This window comes from Perna viridis, chromosome 11 (genome assembly GCF_037379345.1).
Source record: "Perna viridis isolate PV_CMFRI_1.1 ecotype Kerala chromosome 11, ASM3737934v1, whole genome shotgun sequence".
NCBI lineage: Eukaryota > Metazoa > Mollusca > Bivalvia > Mytilida > Mytilidae > Perna > Perna viridis.
Genome location: NC_142455.1, coordinates 26,301,330 through 26,325,047, shown reverse-complemented (window position 1 = coordinate 26,325,047; position 23,718 = coordinate 26,301,330). Strand labels below are relative to the sequence as shown.

The 23,718-nt window shown below is 31.5% G+C and overlaps 1 protein-coding gene across 5 annotated transcripts in view; it reads right to left on the bottom strand.

Annotated features, from left to right (window-relative positions):
- LOC148603523 (sorting nexin-13-like) overlaps positions 1-19,684 on the bottom strand; it is a 34,081-nt gene extending 14,397 nt beyond the window's left edge. The window contains exons 1-15 of one of the 5 annotated variants that reach the window (XM_088551418.1): positions 19,550-19,684; positions 15,055-15,167; positions 13,526-13,625; positions 13,022-13,111; positions 11,659-11,780; positions 10,522-10,637; positions 9,835-9,939; positions 8,963-9,051; positions 8,193-8,276; positions 7,496-7,637; positions 5,747-5,847; positions 4,482-4,569; positions 2,279-2,334; positions 1,730-1,864; positions 271-375 (exon numbers count right to left, since the gene is read on the bottom strand). In XM_088551418.1, the coding sequence (XP_088407544.1) occupies positions 271-375; positions 1,730-1,864; positions 2,279-2,334; positions 4,482-4,569; positions 5,747-5,847; positions 7,496-7,637; positions 8,193-8,276; positions 8,963-9,051; positions 9,835-9,939; positions 10,522-10,637; positions 11,659-11,780; positions 13,022-13,111; positions 13,526-13,625; positions 15,055-15,167 (1,446 nt within the window). In that variant the 5' untranslated portion in view covers positions 19,550-19,684. Of the gene's footprint in view, positions 1-270; positions 376-1,729; positions 1,865-2,278; positions 2,335-4,481; positions 4,570-5,746; positions 5,848-7,495; positions 7,638-8,192; positions 8,277-8,962; positions 9,052-9,834; positions 9,940-10,521; positions 10,638-11,658; positions 11,781-13,021; positions 13,112-13,525; positions 13,626-15,054; positions 15,168-19,379 lie in introns of all 5 variants that reach the window. The other 4 variants (XM_088551415.1, XM_088551420.1, XM_088551416.1 and 1 more) reach the window with 4 other exon arrangements.
- Between the last annotated feature and the right edge of the window lie 4,034 nt (positions 19,685-23,718).

Genomic DNA, 23,718 nt, shown 5'->3' with positions numbered 1-23,718 from the left:
AATGTTACTGTCATTGCAACTACCTTGGCAAGATGATTTTAAAAACAGAAAAAAAACATATTTCTTGATTTGAATTCTTGTGAAACATTTGTAATAGAGATGTTTTTAATGAAGTTTTTAGCTTCATGCTTGACCTAAAATTAGAAGGACCAAGTGGTATTTTATAAAGGTTCTGTGTAAAGAGATTGCCAAGGCTGATAAGTTGTGATCTACTAAGTCTGGTTAGATTCCCCAAATTAAGTACTTTGTTGTAAATGATTAAGTTCTTACCTTTGCTCCAACTTCATCAAATACATTTTCAGATAAAAATTTACTCTTTATTCTTTGTATAGTCCTCTTTACAATATCACCCTCAATTTTTATTCTTGATGATGCCTACAAGCAAAAGGAGACTTTTGGAAAATTGTGTATTTAAAAATATGAGCAGAAACTACGAATGTTCTGGTAACACCAATTTTTTTTGAAAGGCAAAATGTTTCTTGGATTGCCCTTATAATTTACATCAACAGAAACATTTGTAAGGAACTACATTTCATAGTTTCATCATATCACAGGATTTACAAAAATTGATATCCACGTATAATAATTCATTCACAGAAGCTGCTTCTATGAAACAACAAGCTGCTATGTCCTTGCACTGCTTCCCTTCCTTACAGACCTGTGCCCCTCTAATGATCTGTAGTACACCTAATGTAATTGAAAGCCCTCTTATGTACTCTTCCAGACCCTAGATAGGAAACTGATCTGTTTTGATGAAGAACTACAGTACCCATTTTCATGGCTCTCCAAAAATTAACATGGAAGGAATTTGAAAAAAAAAAAAATTATATGCCTTTTTTAAGATGAAATATTAATTAGCAGTTATAACAAAAAATGTCTAATATGTGAATATGGGGCCACTAAACTTTTGCAAAAGCTCTAAAATATTTCAAAGACAGACCTAGTAAAGCAACCATGGTGAATCTTTCTACATATTTTTTTTTTATTACCTAATTATAAGATTTTATCTTGTTTATTAAATATACACATATTTTTCTCTATTTTCAAAATTTATTCAGAACAGGGTGATCTACTGCACTGTCGATGTACTATTGCACAGTGCAATAGTCTCCTTGAGAAGTCTATTGCACTGACCCCATAATGACCTTTATCTAAGCCTTTTGATTGGTTGAACTTTTTTTAAGTGCTTCATTAAATTGGAATTTACACACAAAAAACTCATGTGTAAAAACGTAGATGTGACTCTCGTCTGCCAATTCGTAAACATGGAGCGGTCAATTTCCTATTTCTGGTCGAATGGTTGTCTCTTTGACATATTCCCCATTTCCATTCTTTATTATATCTCATAGACAAATTAGGTAATAAAACAGTTATTAAATGGGTTGGATGCAATAGACTAGAATATTTGTCCTGAGGTACTGAGAATGATCAAGTGTTCTATAGCACGAGGCCAAAGGCCGAGTGCAATAGAACACTTGATCATTCTCAGTACCAAAGGACAAGTGTTCTGGTCTATTGCATCCAACCCATTTAATAACTGTATAATATTATTCTATTAACCATAACAAAAGTGACTTAAACTATGTATACTTTATATTTTAGCAATAACAAGCAGGTAAAAATTTGATGAAAATTTGTCAAAAAAGACTTTTTGTTGTTATTTTGCATAATGCTATTGTAATAAATTGGAGATATAAGTAAAAAGCTTTTAATATTAATTTGTACCTACTTTATCTGATAAATACTGGTCATATATGATTAATGCTGCACGTCGTAAAGATTCCAAGTCAGCTTCATTAGACTCCCCTCCAATTGCACGTTGCCTGGCTGCCATAATCTGCTGCTCAGCAGCTGTACGGAAACCCTACAATGTGACAATTCTTTTTCAGTTTTAAACTTCTGTTTTGTTAACCAATCTATCAGTATTAAGAATTTGTTCTAAAATAAGTGTCTGTTTTATTTAATGATTTACAACTTAAGATTGATTTTTAACTGTAAAGAGTAATCAGAAATTATAACCTAAATTAAAAACAGTCCCTTTATCACTGGACTTGCAATATTTAGCTCTCGGTACTCACATCTCATAATTCAATGAACCATTACTGAACTATTCAATTTTTTGTTGCTATTATGTCACCAATGTTCTTGTTTTAATGGAAGTATACAATGAATTAAGAAAAATGCACATGACCACATCTTACATGAGTCATTTAGACATGAAAACACCCTTTTTTCTGAAGAAATTTTTCTTCTTTATTTGCTTTTGTTTATATCTTACCTCAACATTTAAATAAAAAAATAAATACATTTGACCTCCTACACTGGTCATAAATTCTGAAAATAGAAAAATTACCATAAAAATACTATAGACAAAATTTTGTTTTGAATTTCTCTTATTTCCTATGTACTTCTAAATTATAAGTTCGACATGAAAAAGCAAAAGTAGGGGTCAAGCAAAACTCAAATTAAGTGATGATGTACAATTCATCATATCAAAAATCAAACACCAAATATGGAATCATTTTCCTTTGTAAAAACTAAGAAAAATACAACCCAAAATTGATTTTGGATGATGAACAAACAAAATGGTTTCAATACATCCCTATCTTAAGACAAGGGCTTGTAATAAGAATTACAAATATAAATAAATTCATATAAATAGAATGCTTTAAGCACATGATATGCCTGTTGCCCTTTAAACGTGTATTTATGCTTTTAATGAAGTTATTTGATCAACTAGAAATACTGTGAGCCCCGTCAAGTACCCTTTCCCCCCACTCCACCCAAAAAAAAATAAACAAAAAATGCATGAAACTTTGACACTATCACAAAAAATGGTCCGCTTTCAACCATTTTTCAACGAATAAATTTCCTTGGCTGTTTCTGCCTTTTTCAATGAGTAAAACTTTTTTAACACAGAAACGTCAAATTTGACATTTATAAAAATTGGAAGGGAGCTTACTTCAATAGATATGAACAATTCACCAATGTTTCAAGTCAGTGAAAGCGTTTTTGACTTATTGTGCAAAACCTTGAAAATCCCACTTTTTTTAAGTATAAAAATTCATTACACGGAAACGAAAAATTTTTAATTTACAAAAATGGAAAGGGAGCTTATGTTTCATAAAAATAGGTGAAAGTGTTTTTGGGTTATTGTCCGAAAACTTGAAAATCCCCCTTTTTTAAGTATAACAATTCATAACAATGGAAACAATAAATCTGAAATTTATAAAAATCGAAAGGGAACTTATATCAATAGATATGAACAATTCATCAAAGTTTCATAAAAGTGGTTGAAAGTGTTTTTGAGTAATTGTCCAAAAATTTGAAAATCCCCTATTTTTAAGTATAAAAATTCATTACACGGAAACGAAAAATCTGAAATTTATAAAAATGGAAAGGGAGCTTATGCCAATAGATATAGACAATTCATCAAAGTTTCATAATAATAGGTGAAAAAGTTTCTGAGTTATTGTCCGAAAACTTGAAAATCTCCCTTTTTTAAGTATAAACAATCATAACACTGGAATCGATAAATCTGAAATTTATAAAAATCGAAAGGGAACTTACATCAATAGATATGAACAATCCATCAAAGTTTCATAAAAGTAGATAAAAGTGTTTTTGAGTTATTGTCTGAAGTATTGACAATGGACGGACAGACGGACAACGGTATACCTAATACGTCCCGTCTTAGACGGGTGTATAAAAAGTGATACATATATAATTTAATAGTAGTAAATTATATAACCTCAAAAACAATTCTGCATTACATATTTCAGGTTTTTTTTTTTATTATTTTTCAGTCTATTTATTTTAATATGAAGTGAATTATGAAAACAGTCAATTCTCATATCATGATGAGTAATTCTATGTGACATTTTAAATGCAGTACCTATGTGTATTTACATAAAACAATTCATTATTAATTATTATTGCAATTCACAAATTTAACTTAAATCATATCTCTACGCAAATTGAACAGAACATCGTAAGCTTTGAAGGCTACCTGATTCTATATAACCATTTGAGTTGATACATGTACATATTACAGGGGTTTCATTATTTTTTGCAATTCAGGTACCTTTTCTTTTGTAGGAAGTACTTTTCATCATTGTCTTTTATAAAACTATAGAAAATTTTAATATTCTGGAGGTACCTCTCAGTAGCTTAGAAAGGTAAAAGTACCTGGTACCGCTACTCAATGAAAGGCCTGATATCACACATCAGGTTGCACTTTAAAGTAAGACTATACATGTTACTATATGAATGTATTCAGTTTCCTGTCACCATGGCCAAGTCTGATTATGGTGAGGGGAAACTATGTGTTCCCTTTGAAAGCTTTTATTTCTGAAAGGATTCCTTAAGTTTGGGGAGACTTAAATTGTGCGAGTTATTAATACATATAGTGTTTACCCAAGGAAACCTAAAACTTTCAAAAAATCCTAGAACACAAATAGTATGTCTCATGATTATCTTACCTATAAAAACAGATAAAGCTATATTATTTTCTATAATCTCATCTAAACTTAGCACAAATATATTCCTTGCCCTAATTATGTCTGAAACCTGTAATGTAAAAAATAGTTAACATTAAGCTTATTTATTTGAAGGAAAAATACATTAAAATCTATTTTTCAAAATAATAACGAGCTTAAAAAAAGTTACTGCTTACCTCCCCTTAGACCATCAACCTTTGATGTCATAATAAAATTAAAATTTTTCTCTTGTAACAGAGAAACATATATAATGAAAAACACACAAAAAGGAAATACTGTGAAAGTACTTTTGATCAGGGGTACCAATTTTCATGGTTTTCCTGAGAAGGCCAAACCACAAAATTTTGTTCCCATAGAGGAGATTTCCTTTGATGTGTATACTGAAAATAACAAAACCACGATTTCAAGATTCCACGAACTTGTGTTTCTTCCCTAACAAACAAAAATTGGTATCCATTAATTAAAGTACTTTCACAGTATGTAACAAAAACAAAACAACAGAATACTGAGAAAATGTTCATTACAGTGGTTAAAATACCTCACGTTAAAACCAGGCGCGGATCCAGGGACGCCCCCTCCCTAAATCGGTAAGAAAAAAATTTTTCACCACAAGTTTCATCCCATAATATTTTTTGCCTTGCTTTGCATGGCATTTAATTCAATTAACGCCCCCCCCTAAACTCAAATCCTGAATTCTGATTATAATACCTGTACTTGTAAACATAAAGTGATTGAAATGACTTAATCCTGATCAAAACAAAAAAAAAAATATACATATAAAATATTACAGAGGTAATTCTCTTACCAAAAACAAAATAAATGCAAAGGTGAAGGCTTATGTGTATCATCTGTTTTGAAAGGTAAGGTTCATACACCTTGTTCTCCCTTTTATAATTACTACATTCTTACATTATTTTGTACATCTGCACATTAAGAAGTAGAAGACTATTGTCTTAGTCAGGGTTTGCAATCATGATATTTTGGTTACAGTAAGTGAACTTACGTATACGTTGTTTTCGTCAGCATAAGACTTAGAACTAAGCATCAGAATACATGAATGTTACAACACTTTCAGTTAGTTCCTGAAATTAATTAGACCTATTGGCAAGTAGTCTTTCTTCTTAAGTACATGCGGTAGTGTGATTTTATCATATATTGTATTCATTTGTTTTGCAATGTTTCTTGTTCTTTGTAATTTCCGTGTTTTCATAGTTTTCTCTACCATCTGATAATCCAATTATACATACTTCTGAGTTATCATCAATTCCATGCTCTAACCGCCTTTTTCTTCCTTCACACACGTTTTTCACAAATAATAAACTGTTCAAATTCTGTTTTACAACAGCATCTACAAATACACACAATTAATTTGTTCAAAGGTTAAGGACAATTATATTAGTGACATGGTATTGGAGGGATAAATGTGGTAAAGACAGAAAATTATTGTTGTGTAAAAATAATAAAGAAATGATTTAGCTTAACTTTTAACAATCATTCATTTCAAGCTACGTTTAAGTTGCTCTCTGAACATATATTTTTTGCACAAGGCCATTCTTAAGTTTTACATATTCATCCTTTTTCAATTTATCTTACTGTCTGATATTTTCTAAGGCTACTGTGGTGATACTAAACAAATTCTAGCAATATCCAGTGACAATGTGGCAATATTCAGTGACAATGTTATTTCAAATCAACTATGATGTTGCAGATAAATGGAAAAATGTCAGTTATGAACATTGTGACAGAAGATCGCATCTCACCTATCAGGTTAACTGTGATACTTTTATCTCAACTAAAAAACTGCCATTATTCTGTATGTTTGACTGCTACAAGTTCCCAAAGATGATAGTTATAACTAAATGACATGAAGAGTGAAGCCATTTCTAAGGACCTTGTTGAAGCCTAAGCTTCTAAATTTTTACCTTTGACCAACAGATCTGAACAGAAATTAGCCTTTATTATGAACACACATACATGTACCAAGTATTAGGTTTTTATTACAAAAAGCAGTGAAGTAATACTGTGGATACAATTTCAATAATCTGACATAGGATACTCAACTGAATATGTAACTTATCAAAGGTTTTTTTTGTTGTTGTTCAGCTAACAGAAAGCTGAGGAGTAAAGTTAAATGAAAACACAAACCAAAGAGAAAACAAAATGAAAACAAAAAATAATAGAAATTAAATAAACATAGTCCCAAAATTTTTGTGAAAATTAGTTTTTTTTTCTTTTTGCACAAGAAAACAGGATATTATTGTATGAAGAAAGATCCATAAATCAGATAAGGTATCAGAAATTTATGAAATTGAAATGAAACTCACATCAATAGAAGATTGGTGGGAGCATTTTTTGTAGTTATTGTACTAAGTATGAATGATATATGGAAAGACAGTGGCATATAATGATGTTGTAGAACCATCAGGGAAATAGAAAGAAAAATATGTGGAGTAGATTGTTAAGGAAAATTTTAAGAATTAAATGGATGGATAGAGTATCCAACATTGAACTAGCAGAATGAACTGGAATAAGTAACATCAACATGAAAATAAAGAAAAGGAGATGGAAATATACAGAGCATGAGCTTAGAATGGATAACACCAAGCATGTAAGGAAATCACTAAGGTGGACACCAGCTGGCAGAAGGAAACCAGGATGACCAAAGGGTACATGGAGAAGGATGTTAGAAGGAGGGATGAAAGAGAATGGAATCAGTTGGGGTGAAATGGAAAGAATAGCAAAAGATAGAGCTGGATGGAGGACCCTGGTGAACATCTTGTGTGTTGTATAATAATAAGAGGATATGATGAGTATATAATGCTATATCCTGTCCATAGAAATAGGTGTATAATAATGAACACTAAAATATCATTATGGTGGAAAATAGAGAAGTACACACATATTGCTAGTACATATATGTACCATATCTTCCTCCAAGCCAACTTTTATAATGACTGCCACTTCCTGCTGTCTTCTCTATCTTGAATTTTACCTACCATCAATTCCCCCTGCATCTTGTGATCTCCATTTATGTATACTTCTTTCTAATATTTCTGTAACTGCATTTAACTCATCTGTTTCTGAAGAACTTTTGGCAATTTGCAGAAATTGTTCATAGGTAAAAGATTTTTCTGGACACTATAAAGATAACATTGGTATTTTAGAATTTTTATTAGAAAGACATTCTTGAAAACACTTTTCTGTTCTGCAGTCTACACACATAGACATAAGTAAGCTCCACAGGCTACTGCCCTTACAAATAAACTTTGACCAAAAATGTTAAACTTGTGAACAATTAAGTTGGATTATGGATTATCTCCCCTTTGTAACATGAAAATTAGTTACATAAACAGTCTTCGAAATTGACACCATGCCTGGTAAAAATGCTGGTGGGCTTGCAGAGTTTGGCTAACATGCCAATGATTGCTATTTAAGTTCATAAATTTTTTTTAGCTTGGGCTTGTTGTTGGAAATTTATATGGCAAAGGCTGCATAAACTTACTTTAAACAAATCTACATATGAAATTAAACCTTTATATACAGTTTCCATAAAATCCATTTACAGTTTAAGAGAAGTTCAGCTTTTAAGAAACATTCACAGATATATAATTGTTAATACTGTATAAATTATCTGTACAATCCTAGAACACAGACAAATGGAAAAACTTAATTTAAATTTATACATTTACTTACCCACCAAGCTATATTTTGATTGACATAGTCAGGATCTGACATCAAATCTATTGTTGGTAAAAATACACCATTTACTAGAACTTCCTGTGGAAAAGAAGTGAAATATATCAGCATTAGAAATTCATTTTCAGGCAAAGTAAAATTTTTATTAACGCTTTCTGTGTTAAATAAATAAAATACATCCTCAAAAGTACTTGTGTCACCTTGACTTTGTGCTATTGAGTATAAAAATGAGTAAAACAACTTTGGACAAAAATTGATCAAAAATTGCCAACACGTTCAACCCCATCAAAAGTGGCTACAGTTTACATGCGGTACACTTTAATAACTTTTGAGAGTGTTATAGGATTGTAAAGGCATATATGGTATGTAGTCTCGTCATGTGACTCCATGGTCTCATGAGAATTGGGGGAGGGGGGGCCTCATGTTCCATTCAAAACATGAAGATTCGTCATTAACTTATTATTGGGTTCAATAATAAAAGCGAAATATCTTTATGTGTAAAAACATTAATAAAAATATGTTAAATATCCAGTGCTACATGATAAAAAAATTACAGAAAGCATAAAATAGAAGATTTTGCATTGTGATGCAGCATTTCAATTTTAGTAAACAATAAAATACAGATCAGTCTTCGGATTTCAATACATTCTACATAGGAAATTCCAGAAGGGAAACTGAAACTAGAACGAGACTTACAAATCCTATTAGTATATATTGACAAACAACATGAAGATGGACTGACATCAGTAATTATCTGGCTAACTCACCCTTAATATATATCTGAACGACTTATTATGGAAATCCTCTTGAGGTAAAAGTAAGAACAGCAAAGTTTCACTTAAATCTTGTAGATATTCTGCAAAGTATTAAAACAGTTAAATTATTTACAAATATTATATACAGAACAAAATATATACTACATTGTAGATTATAGCTGAAGTACCAAACGCACTTCAAAACATCTACCAAACTAAAAACCTACCAAACAGCCATCCATAATTTTGAAAAAGATGTTCTCAAAATACAGACTTATTTTAGGACCTATTTCTTACACATGTAGTAAAGCTTCAATAACATCAGAATTTTGTTTTCATAAGTTTTCACCAAAATTTAAAATTACTTGTTCGAACAGAATTTCTTTCATTGTGCTAATGATAACTGTAAGTGGATACATTTACTATTCTAAAATTTAAGCCTACAATCCTACTCATATGCTGTAATATTACTATAGAATTACTGCAAAAATATTTGATAATATTATCCTAAGTAGACTTGCATGACCTCATAATGTATAAAATGCCTTTTCAACATAACATGATGAAGTATTTGTACCAGTTAAATACAGAAATGCACTGCATGCAGACAGTGTTAAATTCACATATACAATACATTTGTATAACACAATCTTCCTCTAACTCACTATCATTTGTATTTATTACACATGTGCTCACCTACATAGTATGTATTTTGTGCTCGTGAACACATTTATTTACACATGAAAGTAATATGGCATGCATGAAATGTAAATGTATGTATCTGTTGCACACATTTGTACACATAAATGAACCTTATGAGTGAGAAAAAAAAACTAAAGAAATTATCCTCTGTTATTTGAGAATTACTCTAACTCTAGACTTACGTCTTTCTCCTTCAGGATCTAAACATACAACATCTCTGCACATTGTTTTCTCCATCTCAAGTTCAAGGTCAAAGAATTCTGACACAACACTGTCTTCATAACCAGCTGAAAAGATATGAACCAACTGATGGACATGCATAAAGAACAAAACAATATTCAATCAGCTCTGTATATAAAAAAAACCCATAAAAACAGCATTAAATACAAAGCAAATTTTAAAAAAATCAATTTCTTATCATGATTTGAAAAATATGGAGTAATCTTTTTAAATAATGCACAATAAATTATTCAGTTAGATTAAATGCATGAATGATATTACTGATTTCACTTATATATTTTTTATCAAGTTTTAATTTTATCTTCAAATTTAAATGGCAAAACTTAGGTTTGTTATTCCACAAAGTCCCTTCTTTCAAGGTTTGAAATAATAATATAATAATGAAGTTGCACACACTGTCATGCTAGGTCTACTACCAATTTGTACAGAAGTTGATATTGGATAGCAACCAAAATGGCTAAATAACTATGCCCAATCTAAATAAAGCCACACACCAAATTTGAAATCAATCCATTCGTTAATTCATTAATAGCTAAGATTTTCCTTATCAATCTTAATAGTGAAAAATTGTAATTCTCATAATTTGTACATTGTATACCATGTCAGTGAAGAGTTAATGTCTATTTTACCTTCCATAGGTAATAAATGTACTCTATCTGTGGCTCTTCTATATAACTTGATATGAGAAGCAAAATCATCAACCAAACGCTGGGTAAAGTATGGCATCCAATCAACTTCTTTTGATCTGAAAAATAATTGGTAATTTTATTGGTATAGGTGCAGTGATAGGGAAAGACAGGGTTCATGAGCCATATGCCCATTAGAACTAAAATGACCCTTTAAAGTTACAGGATTATACTTAGAATGTTAATATTTGACCCATCAATATTTTAATTACTTGTAATTAATGCTAAAATTGGCTCATTTGAAAAAAAAAAAAACATCATGTCTTCACTGTAAGAATGGGGGACTTTATTTTCACATAATGTAGTTTTCATTATTCAAGAATATGCTACAAACTTTTTTACCAAACCATACACATTCGAATTATTATAAATTTTGGAAGTAATAACTAACATGTTTCTATTTATTTTCAATATTTTAATATGCAAAAGAAAACAAAAAAACAAAACAAAAAAAAAACCCACATTTGATAATACAATAGGGAGAGGTGGGTAGGGTCAGGCAATTTAGCCTTCTGTGGTGCAGCCCAATGGTTCTTACTCCAGTAGAATACCACAGAAAGGTTCTTAAATGTGCGAGGAACATGGCATCTTTCCATACATGTTGCACTACTATGGTGTGTGGTCAGATTTTCTATATTACAGCCTGACGATCCCAGCATGTAACATGCCTGGGGTACCCCATTCCACCACCTGGGGCCCACAACCCAGTTGCTCTGTGGGCACAGTGCCTTAAACCTAGGCCAGGGTTCTTAGCACTTTTACAAGAAGCTTAACGCTGCTGCAAGCCTATTCTTTTGACACTCTGACCCACACAGGGCAGGCACCTAAAGAACATTAACAACCTGCCACGCTCTATTCTCAAGACTTCATATGAAAACCATAAATAAGGGGGATAGCAATAAATCAAAACAGCATCACTGGATAACTAAAAATTGGATTGTACTGAAGAATTGTATTTCATAGAACTAAAGATGCAAGGAAAGTTTGAATAATTCTCCTGTATTGAAAATTTGTGGGCATAAGTCTACCATGAAAATTACCTATATGGCAATTACAGTGTTTTAAAATGTGCTAACATACCTAGTGGCAAAGGTAATGGCTACTTTCTGTACAGTATGTCGTATATCTAACAGGAAACCATCATGATCACTTAGTTGTCGATACCATGATTTTATATAATCTCTTATTGTGTATTTCAAAACCTGGAAAAGAATCATGAAACTAAATATCTGTAACAAAAGGTGTTAGAAAGATGCCAGTGTCCAAATCAGAACTTTCAGGGCAGAAAATATACAATGGTATATGCCTGTTGTTAGACTTTATGTCATACGAAAATGTCTATTGAGTTTCACGAAGATCTTCATAACCAACCTTCACAAGAAATGAACACATTGAAAGTTAATACGAATCAACTTTGTATGTACATCCTAAAGTCAGACAAAATTCAAAATCTTAAATATTCTTGACATGTCTTTCATAACAATAATAGACAGAGTTATCTAACTTTACTCAATGAATAGCAATAAATGCATTCTCAACATAATTATCAAACATATCAAATAGAAAAAACATTAACATAAACAGATACATTTCTGCATATGAGCAACTTTGCTAAAAAAATAAACTTCAAGAAGTAAATGAATGGTAAAAAGACTACATAGACCCCTCGATTCATTTTCAAACTGGAAATTTGGGCCTTCTTCAATATTTGAACAAAAATGAAACATGAAAATCATCCCTAAAATACTGTAGGGAAGAAATCATTTAAGAAACTGCATGGAGGTCTTTAATATGACTTAATTTACTTTTTTAAAACATTAAACAAGAAACCACTCCTATTTCATATTAACCAGTACATGTATATGAGGACACAGTATATAGGGGCAGCTGGTCAGTCAATTATACACAGTCTTTACTTTCTTTTAAAATATAATCTATACATTGAAGCAAAATTTGTTACATCATATGTCTTTTTTCTGCCCTATGCTCAGTCAAAATTGGTGTCAATATATTCAAAGAAATTCTCATGCACAATTATTGACATTTGAAAAGGATCCTTGTAACTTGGACTAGTAAAAGGCTTGTTTCCAGATCCTGTCAGATATAAAATTGTTTTGTACATGTATTAAATGACATGTGTATTTTTGCTGAATAAATATGTTTAAACTAAAAAGGATCCTATAAAACCAAAACTAAAAATATAAAATGTTTAATTAAAATTTTAAGAAACAGAATATTTGTCTGAAAGTAGTTCATTATTGTATTTCTACAATCTTGAAAGTAAAATTTTATTATAATAATTTTTTTACCAGTGGCTGGTAATTATGAAGTTTGACTTTATTTACTTCAGCATCATTCAAATAAACTTTTCACAAAGAAATTTACTTGATGAATTATTATAATAATTGTAAACTATCTTTACTACAATTCCAGGATTACCTACCTCCTGCAAAACTTCATCAATTACACTAGCACCTGTCATTCTCTTATCAAAATTTCTAATCTTCACAACACTCTCCATGTTCTTAGCAACCTAAAGAGAAAATGTTGATACATACACATGGGGATATGGTACACTGTACCATTCAAAACCTTTTACAATCAGACACATGGGGATATGGTACACTGTACTATTTGAAACCTTTTACAATCAGACCTTTTATTACTGGATCAGATCTACTAGTTCTTGCTTCAAGCTGATCAAATCTTAACTTAGTAAATTTAAAAAAGAATAATACAAGAATTTTGTTTTTGTAAAGAAAAGTTCAAAAGAACAAATGACTAATTTACATATCCGTTACAGATTAAAGAATTTTACTGGTAGTTACTTAGTACATGACACATTTCAAATCAGTATAATATTGAAAAGACAAAATACAAATTGTCAAATAGGTATCTACAGTAATAAAAATGAAAATGTAATTTTTTATAAAGATTTAAAAGATACCTTCATGATCCCTGGTTGATGTTTGGGAAGTTCTGGGAACTCTGTTTTCTGTAATTCTTTGGAGAGTTGTCTCCCCTGGTATATGGCAATAACCATTCCTCTATACAATATATCAAAGAAATTGAATATACATATAAAAACATAAATAAATGCAATATTCAAGAATCAACTGTGACTTATGATGTTATAACTTGTAATGTCTCATCATTGACTGCTCGCTTGCCATTGCAGAGACATTTTTTATTGGCATACATGCATTAAAACAAACAAATAAAATACCCCCAATAACTTTTTCAGAAAATGTTTGGTTAAAATCATGTAAACGACTGATAAAAACAGTTTGTATAGATATAAATTAGATTTTTAATAGTAAGGTAATCAGTGATCTCCCCAGTGCCATATATAATCAGAAAGAACTTCCCATAGGTTCGAATACAAATGTGATGCTATAAATTTTAGATGCAAGTTGCTACATTGAAATTCAGGGGTTACCAGGATGCTATCTGTAAACCTTAGGAAGAACACTGGACCATAACCCTGAAGCAAAATAAGCAAGATGTTACTAAGAATACCACCACTCAACCATTTATGTCAAACATGGAAACGGGAGATATGGTACACGGCATCATGCAAAAGCAATATTACAAATTTCTAAGCATTTCCTCCAATACAGAAGCTGAGAAATCTGTTACAAGAGTTTCCATTGTGTATCACCTAAACAATGACTTAGTCCTACGATAAACAGGAAGTGTAATGATAGATAGGCAAGGAACACAGCAAGAGGAAACAAGGTACAAGTCATATACAAAACATCTAAGCATTCCCTCCAATAGAAGCTGAGAGATCTGTTTCAGAAAAGTGAAATAAATGGCAGGACAAGGTAATGGTAAATAAATATTACATATTTGCTATCTGCCTTGTACATGTGCATAAACCTCTTTTGTACTTTCACATATCTAAAGTGTCAGTTCAATCAAAATATCTCAAGGTCACTGTGACCTTGTCTATCTCTGATAAAAACTAAAAACATATGATAACAATTGATAGTAGATCACTATAATAATTAAAAAAACATCCAGAATTGACTTAATTTAATATATTATTTAAAATACAATTAATTTGCTTATTACATAAATATGGTTATTTTATCTGCTTATTTCAGACAGCTTCACATTGCAAACCCTGAAGTAAGAGCCAACATTAGCATTGCTGCTTTCATTACTAATGTACACAAGGTTTAGACCATATTTATGTACATGTACTAGACCAACCCAAAGACACAAATACACAATTACAGGTAATGTGGGATGCTGATATAGGCTATGAGTGAGAAAATTAATTTCATAACAGCAAATTTTAAGAATTCCTTTAAAAAGAAATTACCAGTCAGTAAAATGGACCTAGACACTCAAATACAAAATGTACCATATAAGTGAGAATAAGTTTGTGACTGAATTGGTCCAGTTTATATATCAATTACTCACTTTGAAGAAGTGTTAAATCCTATGTAAATCAATCAATGTACTTACCCGCCTAGTATGCAAAGGAAGTACACAATCAGCAAAAGTCCAAAATAGCCAAATGAAATTAAAAACAGAGAGATCCCCAGTATTGGCCATTTCCAATCTATGTTAGAAATCATCTGAAAAAGATATAAAAATACAATTGTTACAATGTATAATAACACATTTGTTATTTTCTAAAAATTCCAATTATACTTCGAAAGAGGAAAAATGTCAAAACGACAACAGGGAAAATGTCAAAACAACAACAGGGAACATTTCAAAACAACCATCAAACTGTTAGCAATATGAGTTAGGCAACAGCCTACAACCATCACACTGAGACACTTTTCTTAAGTTTGTAAAATCATTGATAAAAAAGGATGACAGCTGAAAGGAACAAGACAGGATAGGGAAACGGTTGTCCTTTTTTTTTTTTTAATAATTCAGCATACTGGATCTAGATACTGTTTCTAAATTTCATATTTTAATTCTAAATAAATTCAAAGGCTGCTTTCACTTTGAATTCACTTCCCAGACCCATTTCTATGGGCCTATCTGATACCTATTCCAGTTCATCAGAAGGTCAATCGTTAGTCTTGCATGCAATGCTCAGTATAATAGCTGAAGGCAGTCAATGGGTCTTCTATCAATAGTGATGAACTTCCAACATCTAAAGTCTACATTTATTCAGTGAAATGGGCATCACACTTTATCATATATGCAAAAAATATCAAAATCAAAATCATACAATTTTTTGTGAAAATATACCGGTAAATATTTTTCATGTGAAATTCACATGATATTAACATGATTTTCATATGAAGGCTCCATTCATCCGAATTTCACGTGAACTCTTGTCACTTATTTATTTGCTCAATTTAGGTGAAAATCATTTTGAAATTTGTGTGAAAATCATGTGAAATAATTTTGCCTGTGTAGGTTCCTGAATGGAAAATGTGGAAAAGATGCCACGGGGAAAGTAATATGATGGACCCCAACCCTCACCCTGCATGTTCTTCTAGCAAATGTATTTTATGTTATCAAGATTTCATATTTATAACATTGAGCTGTATGTCATGTACATACATGTTCTTGTAGTGACATACACTGTACATGTACACAATTAGAATAATAAAAATCTGCATGAAAATAAATCAGCATGTATATGTTGTAAAGACAGCCACACTGGGTCTTAATTTCAGATCTGAAGTTTACTTCCTTACAGACCACATCATACTACAGTTAAAAAGTCATTATTATCAAAAACTTCCTGCTGTTTTGTGGAACCATATAAAAGTAGAAATCTGATACAGTCAACAACAAAAAATTAAACAGACAATATCAGTGGACTGATAAATAGATAACTTTTCCCAATGCAGGATTCTGAATTTAAAAAAAACATGTCTGTGACAAACACTTATATCTTCCTCAATAAAAATATGATATACCCTGTTTTCACATTCAGAACTTATCAGTTTTTCTCATTACACAAAAGAAAAACCTTGTATGCACTACGCGGCAGAATCAGTCTAGAAATTGTGTGATTTGAGTCTAGAATCCAAAATTGAAATGGTTGAACTGTTTACCACTACTTTTTTCCTTGGCACTTCATGGGGCACCAACTTTCTTAGAAGAGTAATTGTTCTTTATTTCGAGTGATATCAAACTAAAATTTTCAACAATAACTGGTGGATGGAACTACTTTGATCTGTGTATCACTACAATCCCAGCATAAATTCTTTTGCTGTGCATAGCCTGGCATGCTTTCTTTACATTTTCTTCTGCAGTTGCCAGACTATAAGGCCAGTGCAGATTTCCAGAGGATCTCAACACATGAATATGAGTTGCTTTATCTAGTAGAGGTTTATGATCCCAATCCATCTCATAATCATTCTCAACTTTGCTTATGTCCTTAATGTTATGAAGAACTACGCTTCCAGTTGCAGATGGTGTGCTTTCCTATGACTATAATATGTTGTGATATTGGTGACAATTTAAGCATCTTGTGATGTATTGGCTAGTAATGTGATATTGTTGGCACAAGCTGGAGCACAACAGTTGATGTTCCCAATTCTTGCACTGACCTGAGCTATAGAGAGTTGATCTTGCAATTGGTTGATATAGATTTTGTATAGGTCAGTACTAAGCGTCATACACCTTACTCAAGTGTTAAATGGCGCACAGTTTTCTCCATTCCATTTTACATACATTGTATGTGACAGCATCCCTTTTTAAATCATCAGTAAAACCTCATCACTTATGCCATAATGAATTAGTTTCCTAATCATATTTGTGTGCCTAACAGACTTTGCAGGGGCTGCTCAGGCTTCCAAAATTCTGTCGCGAGTTGCCATTTTTCGTCACCTATTTTCAGAAATTAGAGCCAAAGGGTGCCAAAAAAAACGATACTTTTTTTTTTAAATATGACAGTATTAAGTCCACTAATGAATTATTAAAAAAAAACTCTCCATTCATGACATACATGTACCCAAGATTCACTCTTGATGCATATACAAAGGAAGTTTTTAGCTCTAATCTGTCACTTTCATATGCATAATATAATAAAGTACTACTCCAGAAACAGGTATTTTACTTCTATCAAGGACTTCATATCACTATTCTCATATTGTCCCTGATTTTAAAACATTTTTGTTCATCTTTGTCCTTATTGGTTTAATTTATCTTACAATACACCTTTGGCCTTAATGGTCTAATTTATCTTACAATAAAATTTGATTTTTTTATATATATATTTTAACAAACTCGATTCTTTTTTTCAAGTGATAAAATTTCTAGCAAACTACATTTTGTACCATGGACCATTCATTGTGTACCTGTTGAATTATCTTGATATCTGAATAGCATTTCTTTAATTAGATTTTGGGAATTCCCATTCTGTTTACCAATTTTCCCGCCAAAAAAAGTCAAATGGCAAAAGTGTAAACAAATGTCACCCATTTTCTTTTATCAATTCTTTCATTTCGAAGTGTTTAGACACTTCCTGATGGGATAATCATTTTTAATTGGATTTAGTTTATTCTGTTATTAGGTAAGTCTGGTTCTAAATGTATTACATGGTTAAATAGGACTGTGAAGCTTGATGTAGCCAATTGCACAGGGCCTTTATTGTATTTACCTTTGACCAGATGGTAAGAGTTTTAATTGGCTCAATAATATATTTACATTTAATTGACACCTTCCATGAGGATATTGTAAGTCACGGTCACCTGGTCTAACTACCTTTAATTGCCTTCAGTCGTAAATTGGTCATGGCCAATTAACTCTGACCAGGTGTCAACACAATTGTTTAATTAGAGAGAATATCCATTGCTGATAGACTTTCTGACAATTTTAATATACAAAACCTAGGCACCAAGAAAATCGCCAAATGGCTATTTTTGTCGCCAGATAAAATAAAAAATCACAAATTGCAACATTGGCAAAGCCCAGCGCGACCCCTGCTTAGCATCAAGCAGGACAAAAATGGTCTGTAACTTCATATCCAGAATTTCTCTATTACTTCTTCCATGATTTAAGTGATATAAAGTGTGGAAGCCTTATATGCAAATCTTCTCTTTTCGGTTTGATCCTAAATTACAGATATAATAAATTATAATTTTGGCCTGAATGTGCTTGATTGCGACTCCTCTGTAGTTCTTTGCTTGTTTCTTTTCTTATAAATAAGTGTAAATGTTCAAACTTTTAAACTTTTTGAGATGAAGCTTAGTTCACAGAACCTATTAATCAACTGCTGCATGTACATGTATTTCACAAAAATCTGTTCTCCATATGTTTTTTTTTTCAGTGGTAAGACAATGAGTCAGGAGTCTTATATCAATTCCAATTTTGTACTTCTTTTACTTGCTGTACAAAGATTTCAGTACGGATTCAATTAGGCCAACAGATACTGACTATTTGTGCATATTCAATGTCAACTGTATTAAGATGATTCACGTCAAATTTGTTCGAATGGCCAGACTTAGAAATTGCTACAAAGTGCTCATGAGTACTAAACAGCTTTCCACCAACATTCAGATCATCTAGTATAAACTTGGAATGTGAAAACACATATAATTAATAAAAAAAAACCCCTTTGTAATGAATAGTGCATAAATGCGTAACAAACTTCTCCTGAATTCTGAAAGAGAAGACACTTCTCCCTGTTTCTCTCAAGTAGCTTGAGACGTGTTACAGTACGTTTTTTTTTCAGACCTGAATGATAAATATTGAATTGTTTGTTTGGACATGCAGCTCGTGCCATTCATAAAGTACATGTATAAATACAAGCAGTCTGTAGATCTATAAACATTGAAAGATGATGTTAAACTTATATCAAATGAAAGTTTAACCTATATTATGTCCAAAGACTCCATATGGGATGGCAAAGTATTCGTACCAGGCAGTCCCACTTCTCTGTGGACTACTGTAACAGAGGCAATAAATTACTGATTTGTTTTTCTTGGTGTCCCGATTGTCCTATTATTCCATAAAAAACTTTTCGTACAGCATAATTGTTCACCTTAGAAATGGTTAAACACAGAGTGCTTTAGATGAACAAAAAATCAATAAATGACTTGGAATCAACAGATGTAAACATTGCAAACGGGATCTTCCCATTTCATCGTCCATATTGGTCTGACCCGAGTTTGACCCCAAATCTAACCAATCAGAGAGAAGAATGAAAAAATATAAATTCAAATCATGGCCGGGGAATCCGACACTAATCTTACAGAAAATATTTACTTTCGTGAAAGTTAATTTTTATCTAGATTTATAAACATACATTCCTTGTAAAATTAAAAAAGTGCTAAATTTCCCGATTAAAAAACAAACTAACTACTATGCCACGACACCTGAAGACACTTGTCGAGACACTGAAGTTAGTCAAGTGTATTTTTTTTTTACCTTAATCTCATATACTATAAACAGTTACAGAGAAAATCTACAAAATTGATACAATTACATAAATTGCATTTGTAAACATTTTTACATGTAATGAAATTAACCTGGAGGTGCGACCATTGTTAAAGTAATCAAGGGAACCAAGATTCTAGCGAAAATTAAAAAAATCACGGAAAAGGACCGGACAGTGTAAAACAGATAAACATAGCAAAGAACATGAAATAAACTAAGTGATACGCACAAAGAACCGACAGTTAATGAACAACTCGGAATACCGGCGTGGACGAACTATGACATATTGAACAAATCAGTTCTCATGCTGCATATAGATTTACCGTATTGATCCACAAGTTCACTAGGACGACAATAAAACTTCCGTAAGTAGCAACATAACCTGTTCCAGAAGTCTTATTTCTAAGAAGTCTACTGCGTCCATCACATTGGACAAACATGTTGTTGGTAAAAAATTCCAGCATTTTGAAAACATCTTCTTCTGTATATTTGGAAGATTATTTGAAATCGTTTTTTTTTTTTATAAAGTAAAAGAATCTCTACCAAGTACTACGTGTCTGTATCTAGGTGTACCGTTTTTTTTTTCGGGCGTAACAAGGATGTATGTTGTTTTTGAGTTGGGATTTTTACTGAGTATGGGGAATAGAAGTATAATGGGTTGAGAATCATAGGTTTAATGCTATTGTTTTCTGAAATAATCTTGACTTGAGTGTTTCCAGAAGATCTTTCGATTTTTTTCCTCATTGAATTTAATATCCCTTCGGAAGTAAACATGTCGTAGTAGGACTGGAGACCCTGTTTGACAGCTGTGAGTGTAGCAGTTAAAATTTTTGAGAGAGGTTTATAGTGGTACATTTTGCAGGTCCAGCGATGTACATAGCGTTGTTTGTATAGTTTCTTGTGGAGTTTAGGAATCAAGTACATCGTACCATCGTCTTAAGTGGCGAGACCAAAAGAGGATAGCACGGATTTATGGTTTTCCACTATCTCTTCTTTGGAGAATGTGGTATATGTCTTTTTACTGCTATCATTTTCTACGTCCGATAATAAAAATTGGATCTAGTGCGTTTTGGTGAAAAAGAAAACAATGTTGTTTTTGGGCTTTGTTTGCTGGAATGACAAAATATTTGTCATGTAAAGTAGACAATGTTGTATCTACATAAAAACATATGACACCCACTGACCTACTTTAAACTTTCAAACGTTTCAAACTTAAAGACCTCGCAGCCTTTACCAACGCTGGCAGTGAATCAGTGTCGTCTTGTTCTCGTTTTATCCACTTTCTTATATAGTCAGTCCTCCACAGCATCCGCAAGAATTTTATTTAAAGTTATAATATCCAATTTACGGACCGTACGGAGGGATTCGTGTTCTATTATTTTAAAATGACGTGACCGAAAGGACAAAATTTATAAACATTGCAAGAACAGTCACGTGGTTTACCTTTGAATTCCTCAGTCTTGATGTCCTGAAATAGCCTTTTATAATTGAAAATTTTGGATGCAATGGCTGAAGTATAGGAATATGAAACAATTGGTATTGATTTGTCTCTGAAATACGGCGGAATTTTGTTCGTGACGTTTTCGTGATGGAGGATGTTAGCCAAATTAATCATATCTTTACAAATTTGAGTACAGCAAAACTCTGTGATGAAAACAAGTTTTCAAAATTCAAAGTTTGAATGATAATAAACTGTTAAAAAATGTTTTGTTTTTTTGTTTTTGTTTTTTTTTTTTCGAAAAATTTACATACCATAACATAATGGAATTTATTACCAATATCACGCGAGATACAGTGTACAAAATCTATCTTGTCTGGGAATACCATGCCGTCTTCCTACCTGAATTGGTAGGCGATGGCATCCGCATCTAAATTTATAAAGATATTACATAAAATAACTAGGTACATGTAATTCTAACAAATATTTTTCAAAACTAAAATTAGATTTATACAAGCGATAACAAAAGTTTTTGGTGAAATAAATATGTATGTTATCCAAGTTTGAATAAACTTATCTTTCAAATGTTAAAAATGCACAATTCTATCCAAAGAGAATGATAGAAAAATTGTGATCTCCAAATATTTGATAGACCACAATGATAAAAAAATTTCTTTATAAATGAAGTCCACTAATTCTCAAAGCCATAATCATTTGAATATACAAGGGTAACTCATACAATATGGTGGAAATTTAATTTTATTTTCGTCACCATTTACTAAACCACACCAAAACATAATCATTCTTATTTGAAATATCAGAATAATTGGATACCTTCCTAATTCATCATGAACAATATTACTTGGTGTTGACGGCTACAATTTAAAATAATTTTACAAAAACGCAGATGCACCTTTTCCAAAAGTTCCATATCCTCAAAACCCAAAATTTCAGAACCGTGTTATAATACATGTATGCGAAAAACAGCTTTATCAGACATATCCAACTGACATTAAGTAGACAAGTTATGGCGTCTGCAGCAAAGCGAACATAACTTTAGTAGCTTGTTCTTTCAAATACTCTATTATAGTGTAAAAGTTTCCACTCCTTGCAAAAAATACTCCAAGATATATTTAATTTTTGACTATTTCTACTTCTGATCCTTTCAAGGAAATTATGTAATTTCTTATTCTACCTCTCTGAAATATCAATATTTTGGTCCTGTTTACATTAGTTTTAAGCTTTCATTGGTCACAATAACGCTCAAAATTAGCAAGCATAAGTTGTAAGTCACTATCAAATTCTAACAAAATAGTATTGTCGTCATAGAACAAGAGAAGAATTTTGCATACATTGACAATTCGTTTTTAACATCAGAACTAATTGAATGAATACCCTTAGTATTTTGCTGTTTCAAAAAAAAAAGACTGCAAATCATTAAACTAAATGAGAAAAATAGAGGCGATAGGTTTTCGTCTTGTCTTACACCCATTTCACACTGAAATATTCCAGAGCATTCATTAATATAAGACTTAACGTTTTCATATACATTTTGAATGATACATAAAAAGAATTCCGTTTAAATCAATTTCAACAAGCGTAAAATACAACGAATTTCTATGGACAAAGTCGAACGCTTTTTCAAAACCAATAAATGCGCAAAATATTTTTTTCTTCTTCAAGCGTAATAATTCAAACAAAGCAAGCCAAGAATATAAGTAGGGATTATCTTGATAAAATCTCATCATGATAAAAAAATATTCCCTCAATAATGTGTCTAGAAAAGAGTGATCAAGAATTTGCTTTCAGAAAGTATTCTTACAAGCGCTCATTCGGCAAATTAGGTAACTCTTCGTCTAAATACGGCCATTGTTTATCTCGTACCCTACACAGTCTATTATTGGTTATTTCAGTGAAGTAGGAATAATTTTATTCAAGAGCATAATCCCTTTTGAATTCATTAGAAGTAATCTCTACAAAATTTGGGCTGAAATATGCAAATCAGCTTTTTTCTGGAACTTCCCTTTTCAAGGATAAAAAAACGATGTTATAGAGTAAAAGAAAAATTACGGGAATGTAATTAGATAATTGATAATATTTTAGGCAAAAGATTTATTGTGAATTAAGAAATGTTACCTTTTTGACAGATTTAAAGCTAATTGGGTAATTAGAATTATAGATCAAGACATTAATATAGTGTGCATAAATATATATTTACTTATGTATGTCATTATAAAGAACGAAACCAAATATATACGAAGCGAAAACAATTATCAAACGAGCCAGCATGATTTCTTATGACATTCTTTGATCATGGTTTGTGCCACATTTAAGAC